Source organism: Chiroxiphia lanceolata, chromosome 1, assembly GCF_009829145.1.
Source record: "Chiroxiphia lanceolata isolate bChiLan1 chromosome 1, bChiLan1.pri, whole genome shotgun sequence".
Taxonomy (NCBI): Eukaryota; Metazoa; Chordata; class Aves; order Passeriformes; family Pipridae; genus Chiroxiphia; species Chiroxiphia lanceolata.
The window spans coordinates 109712263-109740203 of record NC_045637.1 but is presented as its reverse complement, the minus strand read 5'-3'; the positions used below and the strand labels follow the sequence as shown (position 1 = coordinate 109740203).

Here is a 27941-nt window from a genome sequence, read left to right as displayed (position 1 = left end):
TTTAGTAATAAAGTTAGGTAGCTGTTACCTTGGAAACAGAGCTCTCTTTTAGCAAACATTTTAACTAACATTAGGACCTACACAAACAGAAATAGCAAAACCAAATTCCCCAGTAAGAGATTGTTGGATGCTGGTACCAGCTGTTACCTTCAGTTTAGAACACATCACCTGCCTGATGGCAATTGTATAAAGAATGTGTTAACTCAGGGGCTTGGCTGTTTCACAGCGTTCAAGTTTTCACAAGTGCTTCTTTTCCCTTTCCATCTACTAGTGCCATGTTGTCAGTCAGCATTAGGGATTCCCTGCTTCTCACTATCCCTTAATTGCCAAGCTAATCTGAACTACTTGGCTTAGCTGTGTGATCCTGTAAAGGTGCAGGCATACTGTGTGTACCTCTGATTCCCCAGCAGTATAATATCCAAGGTACTGGGCACGATTGTCACGGCAAGATGGCCACAGGGAGCTGATGATTAGTTGCAGGGATATACTATGCTACTACAAATACACGGGTTTGAACACTAGCCCACACACTCAGAAATGTATTAGGCCTTATCTTCTTCAGAAATGCAGGAGGGAGCCTCGAGACAAAAATACTGAAATGTATGTGACAGTTCAGAGAGCAGTGGTACAAACACAGAGGCAAAATATATCCCACAGCCAAAACCTGAAAGCAGTTGTCCATATATAGCAACTTCACTGGACAAAACAAGAGACTGAACAGACTGAGCCATCTGTGTAAAGCTTTATCACCCAAAAATTCCTATTTACATCGGTTAGATTAGTTTTTCTCAATTTCTTTAGTTTCCAGGAATATCCAACTGGTGTACCAGGATAGGACCACTCCTCTTCTTTCTTTCCCCTGAAAAAAGAAGTATTTAGCAAAGACTAAAAATCCTCCGGAAGAGCAGAATTGTTTCAACACCTTCTTCAGAGGTATGATTCATGTATGTGTGACTTTCTTTGGCCATGAGGCTAAAGGTGTTTCAGCCATGCTAGCTCAGATTCCAATTAAAAATAAATAAAAATAAAAAGCTGAAGGAGAGATGATATGCTGTTCTGCTGAGATTTGTTGTTTTTTGATTGTTTTTGGCTTTCAATATCACCTTCAAAAAATCCAAAACTTGTAGCTTTGCAAAAACACCAACTGGCTGGTTACTTATTCAACCCCCTATATCTCTTGTGGACAGGCAGCAGAACAACGAAGAAGAAATGATAATACTTAGAGTAACCTCAGCATTAACATATGCAGCATAATAGATGAGTAGCCACCACATTTGAAGAGCAGTTCATGAAGTGAAGTAGAAATGATGTGTGTGCAGGATATAATTACAGCAGTAATGTAATAACATTCCATGTTAGATTATTAGGGGTCTATTCTGCCCTTGACATGCCTACATAACTCCCATTAATGTTAATTGAGGTTATGCACGTGAATCAGCAACTGAGCAAATCACTAAATTAATTACATGTAAAGTACCTGTTTCATTTTTTCAAACCTGCTGATATGTTTGGTTGGTGCAAATGCTTATAGTCCAGGAATGAATTACCACAGTGTGGAGGAAAAGGGACGTGGGAAAGACTACCTGGATTTTAAAACCCCGTGAAATGAAATTAAGTTTCGAAAAACAGCCAAGGGATAGCGGGAATAACGATTCCTAGACAGGGCTTCCCGTACATTCTTCAGAGACCCTGGGACTCTTTGAATAAGGTAGGAGAGACTCTTGCTTTTCTGTAGCACCTCCTGCAGAGGACTGGAGCTTTGGTTAACTGGAGCTTTGGTAAACAAAGGTGTTAAACTCTGGCTTTGCAAGGAAAGGCGGCAGCTATTGTGAGTGCAGCCATAAGAACAACAACAGGCTTGGGTAAGGCATAGAGCTACTATTTTTTTTTCCTGCTTGGCAATTGCAACCCCCACTTTCTGTCCAGGAACGCTTTGATCAAGCAGATGTGATGACAAGGATCTGTGTGATAACAAAGTCTTTGCATATGGTGGGAGAAGTTTGGGCTTGAAATTCAAAGCGTGTTTCACTGAAGGGTCTCATTCTGCAAACACTTATCCCAGAGTTTGAAGGGTGGAGATTGTTATACAGGAAACAGAATCAATATTCTCACTCTTTGTTTCATTTTTGGTTTAAGCACCAAGAACTCTTGAGCATTCAGTACTCCTGTGGTGCTAAAACTGGGTGCAAAGAACAAAAAGTGCTTCCTGGAGAAAGGAGCAGGGTAGTAAATACCCTCCATCATCTGTACCTCTAATATTGCCTCCTTCTGATGCTATAATTAGAGCAGAGCTGGATTGTCAGCCTTTTCCACAGCAGGAGCCCCCTGGAATCCCCTTCTCAGCTGGGCAGGATCTAGAAGGGATTCCCCCACCCATTTAGATACCGGAGAAGGCCTGGATAGTCATAAAACCCTGGCACCTGTTTGTGGTCCCCCACTGGGAGGGGGGACAACTGCCCCGCACTCAGACTTCCTGAAATAGAGCAATATCTACAATACAACCAACAGAACCCCCCTCACTCTAGATTAGAAAGGATGCCTGAGCTTTTAAACCTTTATTTCACATGTAGTAAACAGCCCCTCTTGTTTCATCTGGACCTCTCTGAAAGAGCAACTTCTGGAGTGGCTTCAGTTACTGAGAGCTCCGCTGCCCCCACAGATAGCTTGTGGCCCAGCTCCCAGTGTGTACTGGCTGGCATTGGAGCATGTTGGACGTGCTTAGCCATGTAAAGAGGCCTGGCTTCAAAGAGTTAGGCTTACAGGATCACCTCCCCTCTGACTTAATGGGAACTTAAGTTTCACCTCAAGACAGTGTGGACGCAGCTGCTGCAGTAAAGTGAAGCTAACCCTGGTCAGCTGCATGGCAGATAGGGTTGCCAATGTAATTATCAGTAGCATTACTTTCTGTAATTCTTAATAGATATTTATACCCATTTTTTTGCAATAATTTGCACTTAGGAGTACCTTGTCATCAATGGTGGTATAAAGAAGGCCAATCAGAGGTATAAACAAGGTGAGCGGTCGCCCAGGCTGGCAGAGAAAGAAAAGTGGTAAAATTGCAGCTTTAAGTAAGATCTCACTGCAGTGGCTGTGGCATCTGCCCTAGCCTGCACTGGTTCAGTGCCAATGGCATAGCTATTCCCACAGGTCCTATTCTTCGTGAGGAATAATGAGCAGTGATGGCTCTGCTGCCTTGGTGCCTGGCTTACCTCTGTCTCCCTCCCTCACAGATGAAGGCACACATCCTATACAGAAATTATGCTTCCCAGTGGCAGGGAAATACAGGTAGGACATAATAAAGGTGTCCAGAGACAAACTCATGTTTCTTCCTCCTCTCTCCCTGCTCTTTGGTATGTGTCTCAGTGTTGTCTGGGTGGAACTCCCTCAGCAGAACTATAGAAGCCAACTGCAGGGTAGGGGAAGCTGAGCTCAATGCCTCAAAGAGATGCTCAAGAGAGATGGTGCTTAAAGAAACTGCTCTGCTGCAGCAAAGGAACCCCAGTGCAGGTGAGATGGTCTACTTTACCCTCCTTGCACCCTGCACTGGGTACACCGCTAAGGAATTGGAAGTTGTCATGGAGAAAGGACCGGTCTTTGCCACAGAAAGCTAAAAAGCTAGCACCTAAAAAACCAATGAGAGTATAGGGATCAGATACTCAGATGTCAAAAATGACTTTTGATGCTTAACTTGAGACATTCATGTTTAATAATATAGATGTATTTATTTGCTTGAAAAGCAAAATCACTTGTTCATCCCCTGGTTCTATTCAATTGAGTCTACAGATGTCTGCAAAAAGCATTGAAGGTTATGGAATTGATATTTTAAGAAGGAAAGGTGGACCTTGTGGACATAGGACTGGCTTTCCACTTATGTCTACATTCCTAAGTGTTCGGCTCAAAATCTCAGTGGCTGCTCACTTCTGTTTAAAAATTACAATTACAAAACAAAGAGAAAACAGCATGTGAAAATGCTCACCAGCAGGTTTCATCCTGTTTTGCAAAGGACAGCTATCTTACTGTTCTCATTTGAAAAAGAGGGGACTGGCACTGCGGAGAAACTCTGAGTAGTCAGGCAGCCACTAAATGGCAGATTCATTTAAATGAGCTCCTGTTCCTTATCATATTATGCAAATTTCATCACCTGAAGTGTGCCTGGATCCTATTCCCATAAGAGGTCAAATTCAAGATATCAGAAAACCTTATCACCTCCTGAACGACTTTATGTCTCCAGCACATACTGCCTTTCTACAACATCACCTATGCATACAAGCTCAGTGGTCTAATGATTAAATACTCAGGTATCAAAAATCCAGTAGCTGGAAATTTTACTCTGCAATTCCACAAATATTGATTAATTGACCTGAACTCTTCTGCACTTTATGGCATATTAGAAATCACATCTTACCAGGACCACTCCTTTTGCATTACCAATTGCACTTCAGCCTAAATATTCAACTCCAGTTTGTTCTGCTTAATAAAATTCTGGGCACGTCTGTGCTGGGAAATAAGTGATAAATAATGTGAATAGATGACAGGTCAGGGCAGTGGAGACTTTCACTTAACTAAGTTTCCATCTCTGTGTATACTGATTGTAAGACAGCCCAAAAACAGTACCCTCCATTGGAAAGAGGAATCTTTTCCACTGTTTCTTCTTAATTGAATTTTATGGCTGTCTTGCTCAGCTCTGCTTTTGGTCTATTTTTGGGTGCCCCACAGGCAGTCTCCCATACTCTTTGCAGTTAATCTCCCACCCATCCCCAACCAACGCAAGAGGCCTGACTGCATTGCCCATCAGTTAGGTCACTAATCCTGGGTTGTGGCAGTCAGTGGCCACAGTCAGAGCAGCGTGCAAGCCGTGGTGTACCTCATCCCTCACCCTGTCCCCACCCTCACCCTGGAGCTGGCCAGCCTTGAGGCCCTGACGCTCTCAGCTGGGCACCCTGGGCTCCAGCTCCCACTTGCCCATAGTGGCACAGTGCAGGCAGGAGCCAACACGGTGTCTGGGAGCACCAAAGGCAGTCCCGAACAAGTAGCCACCACTGACAAACAGTGACAGGATCTGAAGGAATGACTCGAACTTGTCTCAGGAGGTTTAGGTTGGATATCAGAAAAAGGTTCTTCACCCAGAGCAGGGTTGGGCACTGGAACAGGCTCCCCAGGGAAGTGATCACAGCATCCAGCCTGACAGAGTTCAAGAAGCGTTCAGACAATGCTCTGGGGCACATGGTGTGACTCCTGGGGATGGTTCTGTGCTGGGCCAGCAGTTGGACTCAATGATCCTTACAGCCCCTTCAAACTCAGAACATTCTGTGATTCTGTGAATCCAAGAACACCGGAGAACAGTATTGTTCTATCTTGCCCCTCGCAGCACTTTGCTCCTCACTCATCCCGAATTAAGCACAAACCCGAGCAGCGTTACCCTAGATACGCAGAAGTCGGACGAGGGAAGGAGAAAAAGGGAAGACAGGGAGAAATAAGGAAAAATAAACAAAATAACCCGCCAAGCCCCATCCCTGCGCCACATGCCAGCAGCCCCGATGAGCCTGGCGCTGCCTCCCCGCCGCGGCGGAGGGGCGGGCGGGGCAGGGCGGAGGGCGCAGGCCGCGGGGCGGGTGCCGCGGGCGGGCAGCGCCGCCGAGCGCTGCGGGGGCGCCAAGGGCCGGGAATGCGCAGCGGCGGAGCCGGAGACAGCCCCGGGAGGGACCGGCCCGGCCCCGCGCCCCGAGCCTGAGGCGCGGCCGCCACCTGCTGTCGGCTGGAGGAAGCGCCGGGAAGGAGCGAGCCCATCCGTGACGGGAAGCCGGGCTCGCCCGAGCGGCTGGGCGCCCTCCTCCCTCGCACTCCGACGTTTTCCTCTGCAAACCCTCTGAAAGGACCCGCTGGCTGAAGAGAAGCAAAATTCACCTCTGAACCTTTTTTTCGCCGCCGGCTGATTTCAGGCTTAAATTAAGGCACAATCTGGCTACAAGGGAGCGCATATCTCCTGGGTGTCTCTGGGCAGACAACCCTGAAACACCCCAAATGGAACCAACGATCGGTCAGGAGCAGCTGGAACCGGACAGTGGAATAGGCTAGGAACAGGGCTAACCCCACCTTTTTTTTTGCTATTCTTTCCCTTTTACTTTGGTTTTGATGTGCTAATAGTACTCGTTTCGCAGACAGATCCCAGGCTGATGCAGATCACACCACGTCATCGTAATATCCCCTCACACCCTTTCTCTTAAACGCTGTAGCCACAGAGTGCTGTCTGCCATTTCCAAGGAGATGTCAAGGTGTTTCAAGCAGGGATTTATTTCTTCTCCACTGTGTTGGAGATAATAAATTGATGACGGACAATTATCACCACTGCAGTGAAAGGGTAGATATACACTGTTATGAGTGAGTGACTTCTGAGTATGGGAAGACCCAAGACCAGGAGAGAAGTTTCTTACCTTTGTTAACAAGAGGTAAACGCTGTTGCCTCTCACTGCTTTGTTCACAAGCATGAGAGCCAGGATACAGTCCTGTGGGTTTTAGAAAGGCAAAATAAGGTTGAAAAGGATGCTTACTTGGTTAGAAAATATTTATTCCTCTGTACCTCTATTGATTACTTTCAGGTATGAATAGCAATGGCATTCTTATCCTCCAAATGTTCGTTCTAGTCAATAACAAAATTAATTTGTATACCAACAAATCCGCAACTATCCAGGAGGCAAATGAGCTCAGTATATAATAGAGGGGAGAGTTTTGGCAAAAGGGAGAGTGTAGAAAGAAGCCTGCTTATAAGAATTATTGATAAAAGAATTACATGTTTATAGAATCCAATTCTCTGACTTGAAGCATTTTATGTGCTCAGGCCTTAGCGATAACCACAACCATTTCAACAACTGCTGTTTGCTGAAGAAAATTGATTTTAAAATCTCCCTGATTCATTTACAAATTACTATTATTTTTCTGCACTAAAGTAGCACCCCAGACACTGTGGGACAGATTAGGGCTCCACTGGGGTAGATGCCTTGTAAACTCATGACACATCACCAAGGAACTGGATTTCTAAACCTCACAGCTCAAAACATTCATGAGTATGTATTTGTGTGTGTTGTACTGAATGACTGCACTAAAGTCAACACTTCGATAAAAGCATTTATTTATTAGAGCCTACACAGGCTCTTAAGTGCTGAAAGGTACCTTAAAAAAGGTTGCATCCATACATAAAAGTCTCTAACTCACTCAAAACCCAAATTCAGCTGGTATTGCAGCCACTGTGGACTTTCTGAGCTCCTTAAAGGTGCAGAGAAGCTGGGGAAACTGGTTGAGTGCAATTCACAGGTACTTTTGGTCTCTGTATGTGCCAACCCAAAGCTGAGGGCAAAGAGGGCAACACAGGAGGTTGCAGGACTACAATAAGATGTACTTTGAAAAACAGTCTTGCATGGCAAATGCTCACTCACACTGGTTCTGCTCAAGAGATGCAGTGAACAGGCCCCTTCCCTCCTCACAAGCAGGATTTGCAGGGTGATGTGTTAGCCTTAGTGCTGGGGCTGTAGGAGGTAAGAACAACTAAAGAGCACATGGTCCAAGAAGTACAAGGAAAAATACACTGAGGGACCTGCAATTCAAAAACATTGCCACCAAAACCTGCCAATAAGGAAAAACAGAAGATAAAGGAGCAGTATTACACAGGAAACATCTGAGAGGAGCAGGAAATTATCACAGTTGCAGTGTCTGAATAAGAAGACTTACCTTCCTTTCAAGCTCAATATGGGCAAAATGAATGAAACCACATTTCAAGGTCAAGTGATCCCTTGCCACAGACTGTACCCACAGGGAAGAGAAAAGGACTGTTTTGAGCAGTGCAAAACACAAAGTAGAAGCAAATGACGTGGGGGAAATCTGCCCTCAGACAAAAGCCTGTTCTGAGCCAATGCACCTTAGGTTGAAACTCTGGGGGCACATGGGTTCTGGAGCACTGGTGGTGCACTTTATCCCCCAGCAGAAGCTGGGGAATACGCACACAGAATGCACAAGGACAAGGAACGCAGCTGTGACCTGGATGTGCCAGAGTATCTGTGTAGTTGGTCCATCTATCACCAAAACAGGTGAAGGACAAGTCTTGAGCAAAGCAGATGAACAAACATGGCAAAAGCTGCTCTGGGCTCTGACTCAAAGCACAAGGCAATTAAGGGAAGTCCCCTGTGGCAAGCCACATGCAGTACCCACAGCTCCAGTGCATATGATCAGTCTGTAACAAGGAAATACCAAAGATACGTACAGCAATGGGTGTCTCAAAGCATCCTGACAAGCATTTCACCATTATGAAAAACAATGGATAGCATCCTTTTCTCAGATGGATGCTAAACAATTTAATGGACAAATATCCAGTCATAACACTACCAGATTTCACAGTAATGCTGGGTTTTTTAAAGTCTCAGCTTCTGGAAGCATTATGTGATTATGCAAAACACCCAGTTTTATTCTGGTTTTGGTTTTATTTTTACTTTAGTTTCTATTCTCCATGTATCTGTAAAGAAAAGCTCAAAAGCCATGAATGCTGAAGGGTCCTGCACTTTGGCCACAACAACCCCCCCACAACTATAGGCTGCGGCCAGAGTGGTTAGAGAGCAGCCAGGCAGAGAGGGACTTGGGAATCTGATTGACAGGAAGCTGAACATAAGCCAGCAGTGTGCCCAGGTGGCCAAGAAGGCCAATGGCATCCTGGCCTGTATTAGGAATAGTGTGGCAGCAGGACCAGGGAAGTCATTCCTCCCCTTTACTTGGCACTGGTGAGGCTGCACCTTGAGTGCTGTGTCCAGTTCTGGGCCCCTCAGTTCAGGAAGGATGTTGAGGTGCTGAAGCAGGTCCAAAGGGCAACAGGGCTCGTGAAGGGACTGGAGCACAGGCCCTATGAGGAGAGGCTGAGGGAGCTGGGGCTGTTCAGCCTGGGGAAGAGGAGGCTCAGGGGAGACTTTATTGCTCTCTACAACTACCTGAAAGGAGATTGTAGTCAAATGAGGGTCAGTCTCTTCTCCCAGGCAACCAACAGTAGGACAAGAGGGCACAGTCTTAAGCTGTGTCAGGGGAGGTTTAGGTTGGACATTAGGAAGAAACTCTTTACAGAGAGAGTGATTGGACATTGGAATGGGCTGCCCAGGGAGGTGGTGGATTCACTGTCCCTGGAGGTATTTAAGAAGAGACTGGATGTGGCACTTAGTGCCACGGTGTAGTTGACAAGGTGGTGTTAGGTCAAAGGTTGGACTAAGGGATCTCAGAGGTCTTTTCCAACCTAGTTGATTCTGTGATTCTGTGACAAATTCAAACTCATATATATAATATATGCATATATACATATATATATACACATATGTATGTTTATATACATATATGTTATAACTCCACTTCATGGTTTGACATAGAATTGTTTAGAACCCAAGGCCTTGGCAATACTTGATCATCAATGTCCAGGCATGGCCTTCGGGGAGAAAAACATATGGAGTCATATTGCTGAACATGAAGGTATTACCAGTCACAAGAGTGACAACAGCAAATTCTTGGCTGCTGGAAACCGACATAGTTCCACAGTTTCATAGCTCAGCAGCTGGGTCATGAACTAAATCCTGAAATCAGGGAAAATAGAAAATTCTGGGAATGCAGGCTTTTCAGCTTGCTTCACACCCCTCCATCTTTTGTTAAACTTTTTTTTTTTTTTTTGGCATTTGCACAGAAAACATGTCAGTGTGTCTTTTACAGCACTCCAAGGAAGAAAATTCAAGCTGCTCTGCCTGATATTAAAAGATGTGGCATTTGGTAATATTTGGATGCAATCCAACTGCTAAACTGCTGAACTGCAGTTTGTAACACAAGCATACCATGAAGGGAAAGCAGCAAAAGACAGATGAAAATGAAATTTATCAACAGGCATAAAAGAACATGTGAGCAGAAAGCAGCAGGAGGGATATCCAGTGTGTGAGAACGGAGAGATGGATACCAAGCGCATTAGCAGTGGTATTAGTTTATTTAAACACAGCCACATAATGAAGCTGAGCACTGGCATAATGATAAATTGTAGCAGAGGAATGAGCTTTGGAGTGAGTGGAAGCACAGCATGTGGCCAAATGTGTGATGGCATGTGAAATGAGAGTGACCCACCTGGAATATGTCAGATGCTGAAGACCATTGCTGGCTACTTACTCAAATGACAAAAACAGAAGTTGCAATATGTAGGATTAATACACTTTAGAAGAAACAAATTCTCATGCTATTAAAAAGATCACAATCTGGTCACAAAAGACTCATAGCTCTGTAATCCCCAAGTATTTAGCTGTTCAAAAAGTCCATCTGTGTTACACGCATTCAAGTGTTAATAATTAAGGCTGGGATATCAACCTCAAGCTTTGAATTTTCCCAGATACTGTCAGTTTCAATCTGACTCTTGCCATCACTATAACATGTTTTTGCTTTTAAAAGGAATGGTAAGGTCCTAGGAATATGACATCAGCCTACCTAATGAGAGAACCACAGAAAATAGGGCTGGAAGGGACCTTGCAAGGTCATCTAGTCCAGCCCTCTGCCCTAAGGCAGGATCAATTATACCCAAATCATTCCTGACAGAAGTTTGTCTAACCTGTTCTTAAAAATGTCTGGCAATGAAGATCCACAACTCCCCAGGCAATCTGTTTCACTATTTCACTACTGTTACAGATGGAAAGCCTGTCGTAATGCCTTCCTTAAATCTCCTTTGCCACAATTTAAATCCATTAGTTCTTTCTGTATTCCCAGTGGACACAGAGAACAATTTATTACTTTCCTCTTTGCAGCAAGCTTTACATGTCTGAAGACTGGTATCACAGTCTTATGCCTTTCCCTGCATCCCCTTTCTCAAGTTCTTTCAATCTGTCTTCACAGGTCGTGCTTTCTGCTGGATTTCCAACTGGACTGCATCTTTCTTTTTTGAAGCATAGTGCACAAAAGTAGACACATTACTCCAGCTAAGGTTTGAAGCAGAGAATAAATAGGGTGAGATTATTTCACATTTCTTCTCCATGACATTATTTTTAAAGCTGAAATGGCACTAGCTTTCCTCACACTGTGGCCTGTGTTCAGTGTTTAATTCCCAGCAGTCACAAATCCCCTCTTGCAGAATAATGACCACTGATTCAGTTGCTGCCATCATTTATGTATGTTGTTGGCTATAGGAATTCACTGGCAAGATCCTAGAGTGTTCAACACTTAACTTGTTTGAATCTAAACCCACTCACTTCAGACTACCTTGTTTAGTAAGGAGCTCATGTATCTATCAGTGTCATTTCATTGAGAGCACTGCAGTAACATCAGAAAATAATTTAGTCCAAGTTGCCCATCCAGCATAGAGGAATTCAGCAACGGTTCTTACCATTAGTACCACGTTTAATATATTCTGAAATAATCTGAAACACAATGATGTCAGTTTAGAGGAGTTGAAGCAGCTTAAAATACAGAAAATTACTCATGAAATGTTATAGCTCAGAGCTGCCAAATTGGTTTTTCACCTGAAACAGAATTACAAGTTACCCATCCACTGTTAAAAAGCATATTAAGCATTTAAATGAAATTTTTTAATTGCTCTGAATTTGACCCTCATCTAATTTTGATTTTTCCCAAGTATTTTAAGCAATTTTGAATGATTTAAAATTTATACTGGAACACTAAGTAGCTCAAAGGAACAAGTCTTCTAACTCCCATCAAACTCAGATGCATAATTCCCACAGGTGCCTTTGAAAATCCCCATTTTCAGTGTTGTTGTCCATTTGATAAACAGCTCAAAAATCCTTGGCTTTTTACACAAACATCATCTGCCTGAAATAATTTATGAAAATCATAAAATTGATTTAAGCTCTTCTCAGTGCTCCATAAATTTTATTCAGCCCTTAAATTATAAAGCTGCTGCTGCTGCTGTGGCACTCATCAGAACAATGCTTAATCTCTTCTCTCAAGATAGTTGGCATGTCAGAGGAGAAAAGAAGGGACACGGGCAGCTGAATTGTTTGTTTCAATTTAACAGGGCAGAATAAAACAGCCTAGATGCCAGGGCTCTAGTCCCAGTGAGACTGTGTGCATCAAAGTTTTCCTGTAAAAATAGTTGTTCTAACCTTCCCCTGCTTTTCCTTGGTTTTAAATCAGAAAATAACTTTCATTGATTTCACAGGGACTCTTTTTGCACACATCATCAGGTTTGTGATACTTGAAATGTTCCCTGCCTAATTTATAATCAGTGTGTTCTCATTCTCAGATATACGACAACAAAATTTCGCATCTGTACAATTACACATTGGTGTAAAAATGCCCTGCAAACCTCACTACGTCCTTATCAGATAGTCTCCCTCTCAGCCCAAAGCTGTACCAGAACAAACGCAGGGTTTTTTGCTTTTACTAAAATTAGAGTTTTTAGGACTGTTTTATTTTTTTTAATCTCTACCTTCTTCAGCAAAGATTAAAAACATTTTTGGAACTGAATATAACGCAAGGTGAAAATAAAGTCCTAGCATAGAGAAACTATGTTTGAATGGACTCCTTTACTCTTAAATTTGGCCTGGTCACATATCAAAACTGCAGACTCCTTTATTAAGATTTTGGCTTGTGCCAGCTAACTGAGATTAAGAGTACATTGGTTTTTCTGGTGAAGTCTCATCTGGAGTAGCCCAGTTTTCAAAGGCACATTATTAGACTCAATCTTTTCAGTGTTTCATCCTGGGGATCCAAAGTCAGCAGCTGCTATAGTCTTTTTCTTAGCACTGACTTTCCCGCTCTTTCCACACTCTCCTGGTAACATTCCCTAGTCTGTCATTCAGAGAGTCATCATCTTTAAGGGATGCATTTCAACCTTTCTCTACTCACGCTTTTCTCCCACGTAACCCTCTGAGTTTCATCCTTCCTCATGTGCTGTTTTTGCTCAGAGGTATACAAACCATCTGTGCCTCTAATACAATGTTCTTAAATAGCCTCCAGGCAGATCTCTATGGTTTTTAAGTACTTCTCTTTGCCCTTCAGCCTGCTGTTAACCATTTTCCTCATAGTTTTATAATCTGCCCTTTTAAAGTTCTTTGTTACTGTGCTGTCCCTAAGGGAACAACTCTTTCATGATATCAAAACTAAAAGTGTGCAGTGATCAGCGTTACCCCACAGAGGTTTGACAACACCTTCCTCTAATAACTTCTGCCTCTTACAAGGTAGTTCCCTCTTGCCCATGGCCTTAACTAATCAGGCATTGCACTGTGGATGGCCACAAGAGTCAAGGAAAAGGAATCCTTTGCCATATGGGTTGGAATGGCACCAAAGCCACTTTACATCTCCTGATAAAAGGAAAAAACCTGCTTTTGCCAGCTGTTGCTTTACCTCCAACAAAAAATAAGAAGTGATAACGGGGTAAACACTATAGAATTCAATCTTGTATTATTTTGCTGACTGGTCCCATTCATTTTCCCCAGGAGGAAGTTACTTTCCAGGAGCCGGTTCTGAGATTTTACAGGTTCTCAAAATCTTGAGGAAGTCTACAGGAGATTGCAGTCACTCATGTGTGCTGTGTCTCCAGTGGTTTTAATGGCTACCATTGTGACTGCTGCCTGTGGAATGCTCTCAAGGAAGTGGGGCAGAAGGGGAGGTCTATGACATGAAAAATGTCTCTGCAGACTAATATCTTGCTCTAGGAATGGGAACAAAGGGATGATACTGAAGAGGCAGCTGATACACCAGCCTTTCTGTTTGCTGAATGCACAAAGGATTGATTTATGGCATCTTGCCACAGGAGAGGCCTATAGGTTATTAACCAACTTCAATGGACAAACACTTGCTGAGACTGCATATCATTCCTCTTGTGCTGTACAAAAGGTAATGACTCATCTTCAGGCATGCCTGATGTCCTTGAGAATGCAATTGGCTCTGCACAGCCAAGTGAAGCATTACTTAGTTAATACACTACAGCAGAAGGGAAACAATCAGCTGAAACGATGACATTGCTACTTCCTGCCTCATTATAAATCTGCAGCTTCCTAACAGGATTATATACTGAAGCACTGCAAAAAAGGACGTTAAGTCCTGTGATGAAACTTAAAAAAAATGTGTAATTAAACCAGTTAAATACAGGCTTCTTGTGCTCACTGTCTACAAAACACAATCTTTGGTCCTCCAAATGATATTTCTTGGAAAAGCGCTGGACTCAAAAACTATAAGAATAGAATTCTGACTCATCCCTTCCTCTTGAGGCCAATTAAATGTACACTTGCAGTATACCAAATTTTCTTTTATTTCAGACCAGAAATACAACCAAAGGTATGAACTCCAAGGCCACCTGCCCCCACGTGTGTTTTCTTGGTCATTCTGTCCCCTGTTCTTCCAATTCTATCTCAAAATGCAGCATTCTTGATGATTCACCTTGATTCCTATTATTTGGAGAAAGATCTTGTTTCTTCAAAAGAAGTGAAGGTAACAGAGCATCTCACCTTTCCTAATGACATCCAAGCACCTCTGCAGTGTAAAAAGCCTCCGCTATAAGCATCAACTGCTGCAATGCTACTACAGTTCACCAGGTTTGTTCCAGCTTACTGCTCAGCTAACACCATCAATAAATGTTTTAGTATTAATGAACCATGAAATTTCAAGTATTTTACTAATAAAAACTGTACAAAGTTCCTATATTAGGTAATGGGCCACATCTGACCAAGATTCCCATAATAGGCAACAAGCCTCAGCTACTCTCACCTTGCTCCTTCAGCACTTCTCTCACACTTAGCTGGGCAAGCCCCATGAGAAAATAAATACATATACCTTCACCACTGTGGCAGGGGAAAAGGATTGTGGATGGAGGGAGAGAAGAACAAGAGAGAAGGAAAACCCAGGAAAATTGTCCTTTCCAGTCCTAGCCCCATGTTCCATGTACTTACTTTGGTTTCCCCTTTATTAGAAAGTTCTTGTGATTATTAATTTTTCCATGATCCATTGCTTAAGGAAGTGATTGCTTAAGACAGTTCCACATTTCTTTCCTAAATGAAAGAGTAATTGTTCTCTTTAGTCACAGGTTTCACGGGGAGTTGATGGCGTGTGTGATTTTCCTGCTGCGTCATGTTAAGAACACTGAATTTTTACACGACTACCTGACTAAAATGCTTTTGTGCATCACTCACACGTCTTAATAAATATATCCAATCAGTTATTGTTAGGTGAGCTGGGAGTAAAATACAATGAATACAAAGGTCTCCTCCTTGTCAGAGCACTACAGTCGTACTTGGAAACAAATTGGGTTTCTGTATCCACCTTTCTTTCCCCTGCTGTGTTGCCTGAAGAACAACATACCTTCCATTATATTACTCTCAAGTAAACCCAATTAATTTATTTGCATTCCAAACATCTGTCATGACGTTGTAGGGCAAGACGCATGATTAAACAAAAGTATTGCACCCAATGTTTTGAGATAACCCTCTTTTTAGTGGACTCCAGTCTCCCACATCTTTCTCTAAAAATGCTAATTTTTGTTTAAATGCAATTACTAATGATTCAAACAACATCTCAATGTTATTTTGAACGTGCCAAATTAGCTGCATATTTGTGAGGCCCTCTATAATTTTAAGGCAAATCCAAATTCCCTCTGATCCTTGGCAAGCATTTATAGCATTTAGCCTCACAGCTAAAGTGAAGAGCTTCCAGGCTGTGCAAGAAAAATGTAAGTACATTTCTGTGCTGATGAACAGAGCCAGAAAAGTTTAAGTAAGCAGTCAATGGTTAATTCATTCGTTCAGATGACTGTCATCAAGTGACAGTATTTACTCAGTTGCTGAAATATGCCCAAATACTCCTTTGGTATGCTGGAATGCTACAAGACTTCTCATGGGTGTAATCTATATATATATTTAATAGATTCAAACAAGTTTAAAGTATACAAAATAAATGGACATATGAACTCCTGGGAACCTTTGGTTCTGTACTTCTTCCTAAATTTGCTCTTCTTTTTTATATATGCAGAATACAGACAAATTACATGTTTACAAATGTAACATGTCCTCATGGGAATAGTCAGGTTGTCACACTGCACCTCTTTGGCAATTCTAATATGAGACCAGTGCCACAAGAAGATTTTAATATCCCTTTATAGGACAATGCAGAAAGAATCGTGCCCTGCAGATTTTACCTCCTAAGGAATCTTTCTACTGTGCCTTTTGCAACCGGACGTGCCTGTCTCGTACTGGCCTCTTTAGCCACCAACGTGCCTGTAACAAACGTGGGTAGAGCCCTTCCCAAATCTTCATTTGCGAAGCCCAGCCATGACTGACAGGTCTGGCTTCAATTTTCTGAAAGGACAACAGATCTCTTCATTTTCAAAATAAGGGTAACAGGCACTCACGCAAATACTGTGAAACAGTATGCAGAATTGTATCTGATGTTATGCTGCAGTAAGCTGGTATGTACAGAGACAGGTAGCAGTTACAGGAGGCTTTAATGTCACGTGACAAAAAAAATCTCATCTTATGTACTGAAATTTTTATTAAAATATCTTTGGACCGCTTAAAAGAAAACATAATTTATTGTTTAATATCAGACGAACAAACTAAAACCAGCTGTTTCACACAGCAACTTGAGATTTGCTCCTCAGTGAAGCTTTACAGGCCAAATAATTTCAAATGTCCTGTCACGCAGCAGAAGAACTGGTTTCATAACCCTGTAACAGCAGTAATCTCAGTTCTTGCTTATATATGGTTACAGAACACACCATACTTCCAAATAATTTCGAAGTCATTAGTCCCATTTCCAATTCCTTATTCTCCCCAATCCCATCAGCTCTCAGTGTCATTTTGAATTTCAGCATTCTGTTACATAAACGGTGCCGAAATGGTCACTTTCAGTGTACTTTACACTGGCAACTAAAATATTTTAAAACTTTGCATCACAGCTATAATGTTTCCCCGACCTAAATTTCCTGTTTAAAACTTCCTACTTGAAGAATAAAATAATGCTTTTCCCAGCTTAAAAATAAAATACATCTTTTTAAACAAGCTGTCTGAGATCCCAAATAATTATGAACACACAGGTAGCCAACTGGAACAAATATACTTTAAGCCCAAAATACCATCAAACCACTGAGCCCACCAGTGTCAAATATGAAGTGCACAATCTCCAGTGGTTTAGGCTCCTTTTGCATTAGTTGATATCGTCGACTACAATCAAAATCTTTATAACTTGCTATTACAACCAATTCAAACAAATTTGACGTTTCTTGGACAGCATTCACCAAAGACAGGATTGGGACTAAGCGATTTCATCAACTGCAATGCTCTGCAAAGAGCTAGTCTGCCAAACCCCAAGTGCAAAGGTTGTGCAAACTTTTGTTAAGCTGTGAGACAGAAAACTTCAGTCTCTCTTCCACAGAAATGAAGTCTCCCTCTTTTGAATGTCAATTCAACAATAACAGGTAAAACCCACACAACTGCCAACTAATGCTATTCAATATAGAGGAAATACATTTTTAGTAATGGAGGGCATTTTAAAATGTATTGATTGAAAATTTACATAAGCTGCACATGTACAGGTATATTTTGCTAGTCATTTGTGACCTCAAATAGCTTTTACATACATGGTTAAATTCTCTTTAAAAATAAAGACATAACACACTGTTCATACAATCACAGCTGAACTGCAAAGACTTACTTCTAGTAATTTTATACTATGTTTCTCTAGTTGGACTATAACAAAGTAAGAGAATACTCAAACACCATGCTTCAATTCCTATGAAAGCCCTCAATGTTACTCAGATTTCTAGAAAGACAAGTAAAATACAAAAAAATACAACCCCTAATCATCATTTTCCTCATCATCAAATGAGAGAAGACTGCTATTTTTTACTTGCTTAGTTGTACTCTGAGAAGTAGTTGCTTCTCTCTTAGTTTTCTTTGCTTCTTTCATCTTCTTACTTGAACTTACATTGAAGTCCAAACACTTCTCTGATGAACGTTTGGCTGGTTTCCTGAACATAATTTTTCCATCAGCAGGCTCTGGTTCATCATCTGTAATAAAGACAGTAAAATCAGAACTCATCTGCTCGTGCTCACAAATATTTACAGACCTTCACTATTACCTTGAACCGCTATGATCTTGAACCAAGATCAGCGAGACCCCCAAAAGAATACAACAATCATGAAAACGTACATTTTGGCCACAAAGACTGTATCTATGATGTCCTCCATATGCACCCACCTGTTCCATGGCAACCAGCCCTTTAAGACAATCCCCCTGCAGTTCCTGTTAGAAATGGATTTTCACTAACCAGAGCTCTAACATAGAAGAGACTGTAGGAAGTAGAGCTTTTCCAACACACTCAATTCACGTCCACTTACCAAAGTGGGGAGGACAACTTCATAGGATCCTCTAATCTCACTTCAGTATTTGTAAAATTCGTGACAACAAATGCACTTATTTCAGAATTATGGTATTCTATAAAGAACGAAATAGCACATATAAAAGAAAAAGCTTTTTTTTTTTTCCTTCTAATATATTCTGTTCTGCTGAGACAGCTAAGATCACACGGTCATAAACTGCCCTTTTAATATCATAATAAATGAACGTTTCAGGGTTTCTTTGTATCTGCAAAATCATCAAACTATTCCAACTCGCTAATTTTGCTCTAGAACACGCAGACAAGCAGACAGTCTTAAAAACAAAAGTCCCTTTCATGATTATCAGGCAGAGGGGGAAAGCTACTGCAAAGAAACAGCATCAGGGCAGTATTTCTGGAAAAGAAAGCATAACTGTAAATGAATCAGACACAAAGGCTTATGCTGCAGTAGTTTGCAATTTTTATAATGTATATGTGACAGCATGTTCAAGAGCCATAGGCTCTATGCAAGATATTTTTACTAAATTACTTCTGTGAAATTCATTATTCAACAGAAATGTGTTTGACACGATTATGTGCTATTTAATTATAACCAATAAATATCTTTTCTCTTCAGCACAAATCCTTTCCTTGGTATATCAGCACTATGGCAGAAGACTAACATTTCAGTGTGACCTACATGGCACTGGCTGAAATTCTCTTCAGTGCATACTCAAGACAATACAACTACTAAATCTGGTGTCTTAAGGGTTGTGTGGTACAAATGAAGACATCAACTTGAGTAGCAAATTTCACTTAGAATTCCTTAAGTTTCAGAGACCCTTTTTAAGGAGAAACCTAGCTTAAAAAACTAACGTGTACTTCCAAAAGGTGCACGTGGGGAAGGGGCTGGAGCACGAGTCCTGAGGAGCAGCTCAGGGAGCTGGGGTTGTCCAGCCTGGAGAAACGGAGGCTCAAGGGAGACCTTATCTCTCTCTGCAACCACCTGAAAGGAGCTTGTAGCCAGGTGGGGATCAGACTCTTCTCCCCAGTAACAAGCAACAGGACAAGAAATGGCCACTTGGGGAGGTTTAGATTGTGTATCAGGAAAAATTTCTGAGAAGATGGTCAGGCATTGGAACAAGTTGTCCAGGGAAGTGGTGGAATCACCATCCCTTGCAGCATTCAAAATACATGTAGATCTGGCACTTAGGGACGTGGGTTAGTGGCAGCATGGCAGTGCTAGGTTAATAATTGGGACTCAATGGATCTTTGAGGTCTTTTCCAATCTTAACAATTCCTTGATTCTATGATTCTACACTAGTTTATGAGAAAATACTACTATGCAGAAAATAACTAAAAATATAACTTTGTGCATTAGAAAAGTATTACAGTTATGAGGAATTACTAGCAACAATAAACTGTAGATATGAAAAGCATACTTCTGAATGGATTCATCATGAATTCTGCACAGAAAGCTTAGGTGTTTATATGCTGCACAAGTTCAGGAAGTGCCTACAGTAAATTTCAGGAGGGAAATATAATTGTTTCTGAAAGTATATCACACTTAATGAAACAAAATGCACTACGTATCATTATTCTCAGAAGCTGGTCCTCCATTTTTGGACTCAGAAGTTTAATAGCAAATAATTCTTCTTACTAATTGCTGCATAACTACAATGTTTATTTGGAAACACAGATCTAACAAACAAGATCTAAGGCACAATACAAGCCAAATTCTGGGGGGAAAAAAGAAGTATCTATAAGAACTCCACGGATGCACAGACACAACTATCTCTGTGTCAGTGTGCAAACTGCATACAGCACCCCTACAGCTGTGGAAACAGGACAACCAGCTACTGCATAAGCATGAGCAAAAAAACCACACCTCATTGGATGAGTGATTGCTATATTTTCTTAGAGGGGTATATTTTAAAATTTAACCCCTAAAAAGGTAATGAAAGCATATCCACAAAAGAAAACAGATGAATAGCTATGTACTCATAATCCATGGAAAAACAGAAGCCAGAAATTTCATTTTTACTCATAACTGTCCTGCTACCCACGTTGTGAACTGCACAAAATAATTTCATTCTGCCTACCAGACGGCGAAACTGATAAGTATCTTTGCAATATGAATTAAACACCTAATAAGCTAAGTGCATAAACAGCAAAGCTCAAAAACTCCACCAAAATGGCAACTAGCTCAGCTCTGACCTCCAGGGCCACAATACTATTTGCAGATCATTCTGCATCAAAGGAAATTATTTTAGCTCTTGGCCTGGTTTAACACTGTCAAAATTACATTATATGCTCAAGGACATTCCTTTCAGCAGGAAGCCCAGGCCAGCTTCAGAGAGCTATGTGAGTTGGCAGTGCTTGACAAAGAATGAAGCAGATGAGGAAACACAGTAGGCCTGGCCTTACCCTAGCAACATGTGGAAAGAGGGAGAAAGATAGGCTACACTTTTTGAAAGAATTTGATGTAGCACTTCAAGAAATTTGTGTTGATTTGTTAAGATTGTCTTTTCCAGCTGGTAAAAGAACTTCACTTTATTCTTTCTGATTTTACCAGGCTCTTACGTGTCAGCTATTTTTTTGGTTTGCATCAGTGACCTGCAAAAAAACTGACCTGTATTAAGCAATGCAAAAAAAAGACTGAATAAACAATCTCACTGTTTGTACCTTTTAAAAAAGAGGCCTGATAAAAGACTGTTTCAGCATTACAAATTATAAGAAGCAGGATTTCTGATAAACACACAGAAATACACAAAGTCAAACACAAAAGCATTGCAGGAGAAATAATAAAATCCAGTTCTAATAAATGTCAAAAAAACACACAAGCAGTTCAAATTCTGACTGTTCTTAGTCCTTGCTGCTTTTACCTGGATCACAAACTGGTTGACCAAGAGAAGCACAGTCAGAGGTTAAGCTGAAAACTCATTTCACAAGTGACAACAATTTAAGAAGCCATGAAGTCACAAAATATTTTCTTCTTTTTTAATTGGAAGCTATATATTACAAGAGAAGTAGAAATGAGGGTCTGAAAAAGAGGCACTACTCTTCAGTTTATGGTACTTTTTATTTAGTAGTTATTTGTGCAGTCAGCAATACCATTTTTCAGCAGTTTCTGTCCACATGGGTCAATGAGGCAACAACAGGAAACACAAATGCCACTAAATTGTCAGGAACAACAGCAGGAGCAGCACAAACCATGTAGTCTCCTCATAGATAGAAGGTTGGGAAAAAATATGACAGCCCGGTACATTGCTTAATGGTTTCTAAGGTCGAAAGTTCAGGTCAGCCATTTCAGATGCTCCTTCTAGTGCTTCCTGGCCACCCATTCTCTCTCTACACATGCCTTTGGAAGCATTTACTACAGGAATTTGGCACACTGGTGGTATGAAGATAAAAAGGCCAGTCTTGCTCTGGTAGTCAGTCTCAATCGTTTATGAGAACACTTGGGAAAGTTTTTGTTACTTAAATACCATAAAATGAGCCTTGATTTAGGTTCCTGCTATTTCACATGATGCAGAGTAGCATGAACACTGTGGTATGCATCTGATAGAACAGCTGCTTAATCAGAACAGGTTGTGCTGAATCAGAAAGAGCTCCGATGCCCAAGACACCACAGTCTGTATTCTCCTTGCCTCTCCCCTCTCTTGTTGTCCTCCCCCACCACCAACATACACAATGAAACAAGAGTAATATTACAAGGCTTTGAACAAGGACACTTTTTGCCAAATTTGGTCATTTGCATGTATCAGAGTGTCCAAGAGGCCAGATGAACTAGAAAAGCAGTAGAAAAAAATCAATTTCATAAGCTGCAATGAATGCTAGGATAAACTATCTTGCACTAATTGACATATTTTCTTCTGTGAAAATTTAATTTCTCATAAGACTGCTTTTCTTTGTCTCTGAACCAACAGCAACAATTTATAAAATTATGCATAAAACATAAAGCAAAATTACTGTTGATAAACAGACAACTTCTTTTTAAAAAGCCTCTGAGTCTGTGCTCCATGGAGAAAAATATTTCAATACCGAAGGGTGTCTTCTCATATAGGAAAGGTTCAGCCCTAAAATTCTCTGTGACTATACTTCAAAAGCCAACAGAAAAACTTCACTAGACTTTTGTTCTGCCTTAGAAGGCAACTAAGTGCAGCTTGGACATTAATCAACTGGTTTTACCAAATTAATGCAGAAGTGTTATTCATCTGTAAAAGAAAACGCAAGTCATGGGAACCACTGGTGTCTGAAATAAAAAGTGCAGCCATGAGCCATGTCAAAATGGTTATAGAAGAAAATGAAGGAGAAAGGATGTAAATACGGAAAATCCTAGAATAATATCCCAGTACAAAGCCTGAAGACAAGGTCCTTCAGATGAAGACAACCACCACAGACAAAAAAGAAAAGAGAGCAGAACCTCAAAACTGAGTACTTTCTGTGTTTTGAAAGACTAACAATTTGTATTCACAACAGATAGTTAGCAGCACATTTCTTAGATCTACCAAGGTGCCTCAGCATTGATGCATGCTGGAAAGGAAGATTATCAGTTAAGAAATTTACTTCCCTATTACCATTTCAGCTTCACGTAATTTCACCAATGATCTGATTTGGGTCTATATATTACAGTCAAGGAGACATTACATTAATTTCACTTTCAACTCTGGGATAAAAATCAAAGCAATATGAAATGCAATCAAATCATGCAGCACCAAACTTTCTTTATACTTCTCATTTTCAGAATTGACAGCCAAAAAAGTAAAAGAAATTCACACATTACTCAAAACTCTCTTTATTAAACTGGAAGAAACCAGCTGTCTAAATACCTGCCTTCAACTAGAAATCAGAATTTAAATCTAGAGATCAGACTGACAGTGCAAAATTGGCCCAAGACTCAAAAAAGCCTTCGGGAAGCTGTAGCAGTCACCCACACCTTCCTTCACTGAAAATTTCACACCAGGTCCTCTCCATAGCAGAGCAACATAGTAGCACTTACCCTGTTTATTCCCATAAGCCATAAAAAGAAAAAAGGAGGCCAAGACCTCGTATTAACAGCAAAAGCAGATGAATGACTAGGAACACAATAACATAGAACAGAGGGCAGCAGTCTCCAACACTCCTGCTACCTACTACTATGGATTTTTTCCTCCAAATGCAAGTTATTACTGAAGGGCTGAAGGGGTAATAAGCAGAGGTGCCGCAGGCCTATAGGGACTCAATACTACCATCCTCACTACACATAATTATGTCTTAGGAATGTCTTTTTCCACCAAATAAGTTCAGACACTCTATTCAAATACACTTCCATTTCATACTATGTATTCAGGTTGGCAGCTCTTTTGGACTTTTTTCACAGCATGGACTCCACCTCAATAGATTCTCATGGACAACTACTTCTTTTTGCCTGGCCTTACAAAATCGTTTTTCCTCCAACTGTGATCATTCAAAGTTCAAGTTGCTTATATGAAAAGGAAACCAATTCTCAGAAAGAACCATTCCACTTCTTTCCAATAGGTTGACATTTCTCCCAATACTAGGAGGGTGAAAAGAAATCGTGTGACAACTTCACAAACTGCAACACCAAGCACCTCTATGCACTACACTTCAGTAACAAGAGGAAGGAAGCCTGAAGCTGAACATATCTTCTCAGAGCAGTTCAAATCACATAAACACAGCCCATAGTTCACTGTCTGGTTAGGCCTAACATTTACATATACACATCTACCTGCTGAAAAAAATCAGATGCAGTTTTATTTAGTTTCAAGCTAACCTACATTATTAAAATATAAGATTTTTCATCAATCTGCTCTTCAAAAAATGTAAGATTCTCAATATATTCTCTCCCACTACTGTTATTTGAATTCTTCATTTATACCATTTAAATCTTAACACATGCTTCTACATAGTGACAGCACAAACCTGAATTTTCAAATCCAAATGGCAGAAAAAGAGAGAAGCTAAGGATGTCATACTGATAGCTTGTGCTAGGCCTCTCAATGTGCTCTAAATTCAATTTACAGCTTTTGCAAATAGCCACAATGGCTAACCACAGGAGAGGTCTACAGTTTCTATGAATCATCTTTTTTTTAATACTTGTGAGGTTCCAGTCCTATATTCTTAATTGCCAAGACATTTCCACTAAAGACAGTAATAGCCACATTCAATCTGTCAAGTCTTCTGTCAGCAAAAAATAAAGCTACATTTCATCACACCCTGTGTGATGATTGAAGTTTCTGGACACTCAAAAGACTTATGTCAACCCTATCTGAATGATGAATACTGCCAGAAATTCTTAACATAACTGTATTCGTCAGCTGTAGTTTCACACATGGACAAACTGCAGCAACCCCTTTCACACCACTTCTATCTTTCCTTTCTGTCTAATTCTTTGTAGAAAAGAAACATTTTTTTCTGTACCTTGCACTATTTTATCATCTGTTCAGTTTTGCTTAATATATTTGCAAGTCACAACACATACGGGGGTTGATTAATAACAAGTAATAACATGGACCAGCAAAGTGAACACATTCCCAAACATACACATCTGCCATTCTTTCCACTGAAGCACTGACTTGAGAGTCCTCCTTCTGCCCATACACTCTCTTTCATGAACTCAAACAATTATCTTTAGGACATCCACTCCACTGTCAAATTTGGCTGAGCAAATTAATGAGTTCAAAAATTATCACAGGCGATGTCAGAAGACTGTGTACCAGGACAATGACATGCTATAACAACAACAAAAAAATTAATTTAGGGTGGTATTTGGAGGTAGGATGTTGCACAATCAAGAAGCACAGAACCGCAATATTATTAAAAGCCAGACAGCTTGAATATATGTACTCAATGACTTGAGATTAGGAATCACAAGTGCAAATTATTTAGCTGAAAAATTCAGAACAACTATCAAAGGTAATATTAAACAGTAGAAAACTGAGCAAATATCATGTTCCCTTTTATGAGTTATATCTCTTTGACTACACAAAGCAAGATGTTAGTAGTTTGAAACTCACCTGATTCATTTGACTTTAAGGCCTCTTTGATTTGCTGTTTAATTTTCATTGCTTCTTCAGCAGTCAAGTCTCCTTTCTTCAGTGTTACCACTTGAGGCTGCTCATCTTCCTTGTCACTGCCATTGTCACTATCATCATCTGCAAGGGGAAGCTGCTCTCTCTAGGAAAGGGAAATAAAAGCAATTCCGATCACCACTCCACATCACAACTGCTAAGGGTGGGCCAGTTCTCTTTGGCCTCACTTTTGCAGAAAGGTTAGTGGGGAGACTCTCTGACAGCTGTCAGTGCCAGGCCCTCCCAACTCACGTTGTCCAAATGGCACTCCCAATTCCATCACTGAGACATAGCATCCCATTGAAAAAAACCAGCACGGGAGCATGGGCTCCTGCAATTAAAGACCAAAGGAACTTGGAAGGTAAGAAATGCCTTTTGTTCATTATCATCACTGTACAAGCACTATCTGCCACACAACACTAAGGAAATCTTAAATGCAGGGGTCCCTTTGAACCTTCTGAGCTGTACTCCAAACAGTACAAAGGGAAATGCAGGACCATGGTGGCTGGGCTTGCAAAGCTGCCCGTGCAAATCACTGCAAGCAGCACTGACACAAGGAAGATCATGCTCCTGCTTCCACTCTCTCAAACTTGTGCTCTGAGACAGAATCATTTGGGATAAAATTTTATAAAAACAAACTTTCTGTCTTGGAAACCTCAGTGCAACAAACCTAAAGTTTGGCAATATAAGAGGAAATGAAAACTTCGTTTTGTAAGGAAGAATAGATAGTATTACCGTAATCTACTGAATTTACTAAGAGATAGACAACACACAATCTTTCTAGTGAAGTGAAACAGTTTGTACTAAATTTATTAAAGGCATACTTTTATCTGATATTGTAGCTCATAATTAACTGTTTTTAATAAATCATTGTGACTGTTACTTTACTGATCAGCCTGGAGAGTTTAGGTGATAACGGCCTCTTCAGTTCAAGATCCAAAATATACTAGAGTTGAGGCTTAAAAGGTAATACAGGTAAGTGGAATCAGTGGTGAAAGTCAATACACTGACTGCTTGTAATAGAAGCTATTTTCACAAGCAACTTGTATATCCACTGTGGCACAAACACAATTCAAATCCAGGCCATGACAACGGGCCACTGGGAAGGGGGCTTTTCTCATTAGGTTAGTTTTGGCTACATACAGCTCAGGGTGGGATCATCCAAACATTTGTGCAAGTACAACTAGGTAAAAACAGAACTCCACAAACAGCACTTCCATAGCTTAAGTTTAAATTTCTTTAGTCATCAAAGAAAAACAACTTTACATGTGCTATACTACCATAATGATGGGCTAATTTCCTAAGGCATCCTGTAAAATCCTAGAGGGAAACACATGCAAAAAGCACCTTGGAAACAGAAGAAAAACGTGCCTCAGAAAGGCTGCCTTTTAACAAGCAGGATCAAACTCTGTTGCCCCTACCCTGCCTTCCTGGCCATCACACCACAGTTTGTGACCATTAACCTACGTTTGGGTTGAAAAGGAAATTAAAGATCATCCAGTTCCAACCCCCTGCCATGGGCAGGGATACCTTCCACTAGACCAGGCTGATCAAAGCCCCATCCAGCCCGGCCTTAAGCACTTCCGGGGATGGGGCATCCAGAGCTTGTCTGGGCAACCTGTTCCAGTGTCTCCCCCCCCTCACAGTGAAGAATTTTCCCCGTATATCTAACCTAAATCTCCCCTCTTTCAGTTTGAACTCATGTTAACTCCTTTCCAATACATTTTTTTTTTTTTACTATATTCTTAGAACACTTTTTTTCCCCCTTTCCCGCCTAGGCTTTGTAAGGGCCAGTTCCACTTCGGACACCACGGCTGTTTTCCCCGCAGCCCCACGGGCCCCTCGGGCACTGACAGGCAGGAACTGGCTGTCCCGCAAGGCCACCACGGCAGCAATGGCCGGGGGGCACTGCGACGTCTCGCTGTTGTTTTGAACCGCCAACACAGAAGCAAAGACAAGTTACAAAGACTACTTCAGTCATTTTTAAGCGAGTAACAACTGCCCTACAGGGACAAAGCCCTGGAGCGCTGCTTCCGCACCGCCCACCACGGGGGTGGGTATCACAGCTCAGGAAGCGCCGTGAAGCGGGCGCTGCCCCTTCCCACCCCCGGGGCAGGGTGTTACCTTGGTGTCCACCGTGGGGCCCTCCCGATACCCGACCTGCCGCTTGAAGCGGCTGAGGAAGGCGGGCTCGGCCGGCCGCACGTAGGAGACCTGATTCCTCTTGCTCATGGCGGCCGCCCGCGCCCCGCCCCCCCCGGGCATCCCCGCGCTTCCGGGCGCCCACGACAGACCCGCCCCACTTCCGGAGTGTCCCTGTACGTCACGGGGCGGAGGCGCTCTCAGCCAATGGCGACGGAGAAGGGAGGGAGGGCAATGGCGGCGCCCGCGCAGGCTTCAAGGAGGGGGCGGGGCCGCGCCGCTGAGCGCCAAATTCAAGAGCTCCGCCATCTTGGAGTGGCGGGCGCGGGGTGCCGGGGCCGGCGGGATCATGGCTCCGGGCCTGAGGGGTGAGCGGGCACGGGCGGGAGGTGCCGGGGCCGGCGGGATCATGGCTC

The 27941-nt window shown here is 41.7% G+C and overlaps 2 protein-coding genes across 8 annotated transcripts in view; one reads left to right on the top strand and one right to left on the bottom strand.

Moving 5' to 3' along the window:
- Positions 1-723: 723 nt before the first annotated feature.
- On the bottom strand, positions 724-27674 carry KIAA1143 (KIAA1143 ortholog). Of its 6 annotated transcripts, XM_032703181.1 has the most exons (5): positions 27508-27674; positions 25330-25489; positions 17920-18002; positions 6432-6503; positions 724-859 (listed from the first exon to the last, which is right to left on the bottom strand). In XM_032703181.1, the coding sequence occupies exons 1-5, from the start codon at positions 27646-27648 to the stop codon at positions 779-781; spliced, it is 537 nt and encodes a 178-aa protein (XP_032559072.1). In that variant the 5' UTR covers positions 27649-27674; the 3' UTR covers positions 724-778. The 6 variants fall into 6 exon arrangements, with proteins under 6 accessions (XP_032559072.1, XP_032559089.1, XP_032559120.1 ...); XM_032703198.1 differs by lacking the exon at positions 6432-6503; XM_032703229.1 differs by lacking the exons at positions 724-859; positions 6432-6503 and adding an exon at positions 7494-7520.
- Positions 27675-27798: 124 nt separating this feature from the next.
- The window catches only part of KIF15 (kinesin family member 15), a 36744-nt gene continuing 36601 nt past the window's right edge, over positions 27799-27941 (top strand). The window contains exon 1 of one of the 2 annotated variants that reach the window (XM_032690760.1): positions 27799-27893. In XM_032690760.1, coding sequence (XP_032546651.1) covers positions 27875-27893 — 19 coding nt within the window. In that variant the 5' untranslated portion in view covers positions 27799-27874. The remainder of the gene's footprint in view (positions 27894-27941) is intronic. The other variant, XM_032690750.1, reaches the window with a different exon arrangement.

What these genes read in the sequence shown, in the direction of transcription:
- KIAA1143 (XM_032703181.1), bottom strand. Translation starts at nt 27,648, where the DNA reads ATGCCCGGGGGGGGCGGGGCGCGGGCGGCCGCCATGAGCAAGAGGAAT. An exon ending in GCCCCACGGTGGACACCAAG is followed by an intron (nt 25,490 to 27,507) that starts GTAACACCCTGC and finishes TCCCTTTCCTAG; the next exon opens with AGAGAGCAGCTTCCCCTTGC. An exon ending in AGAAGTGTTTGGACTTCAAT is followed by an intron (nt 6,504 to 17,919) that starts GTAAGTTCAAGT and finishes TAAAACCCACAG; the next exon opens with GACTGTATCCTGGCTCTCAT.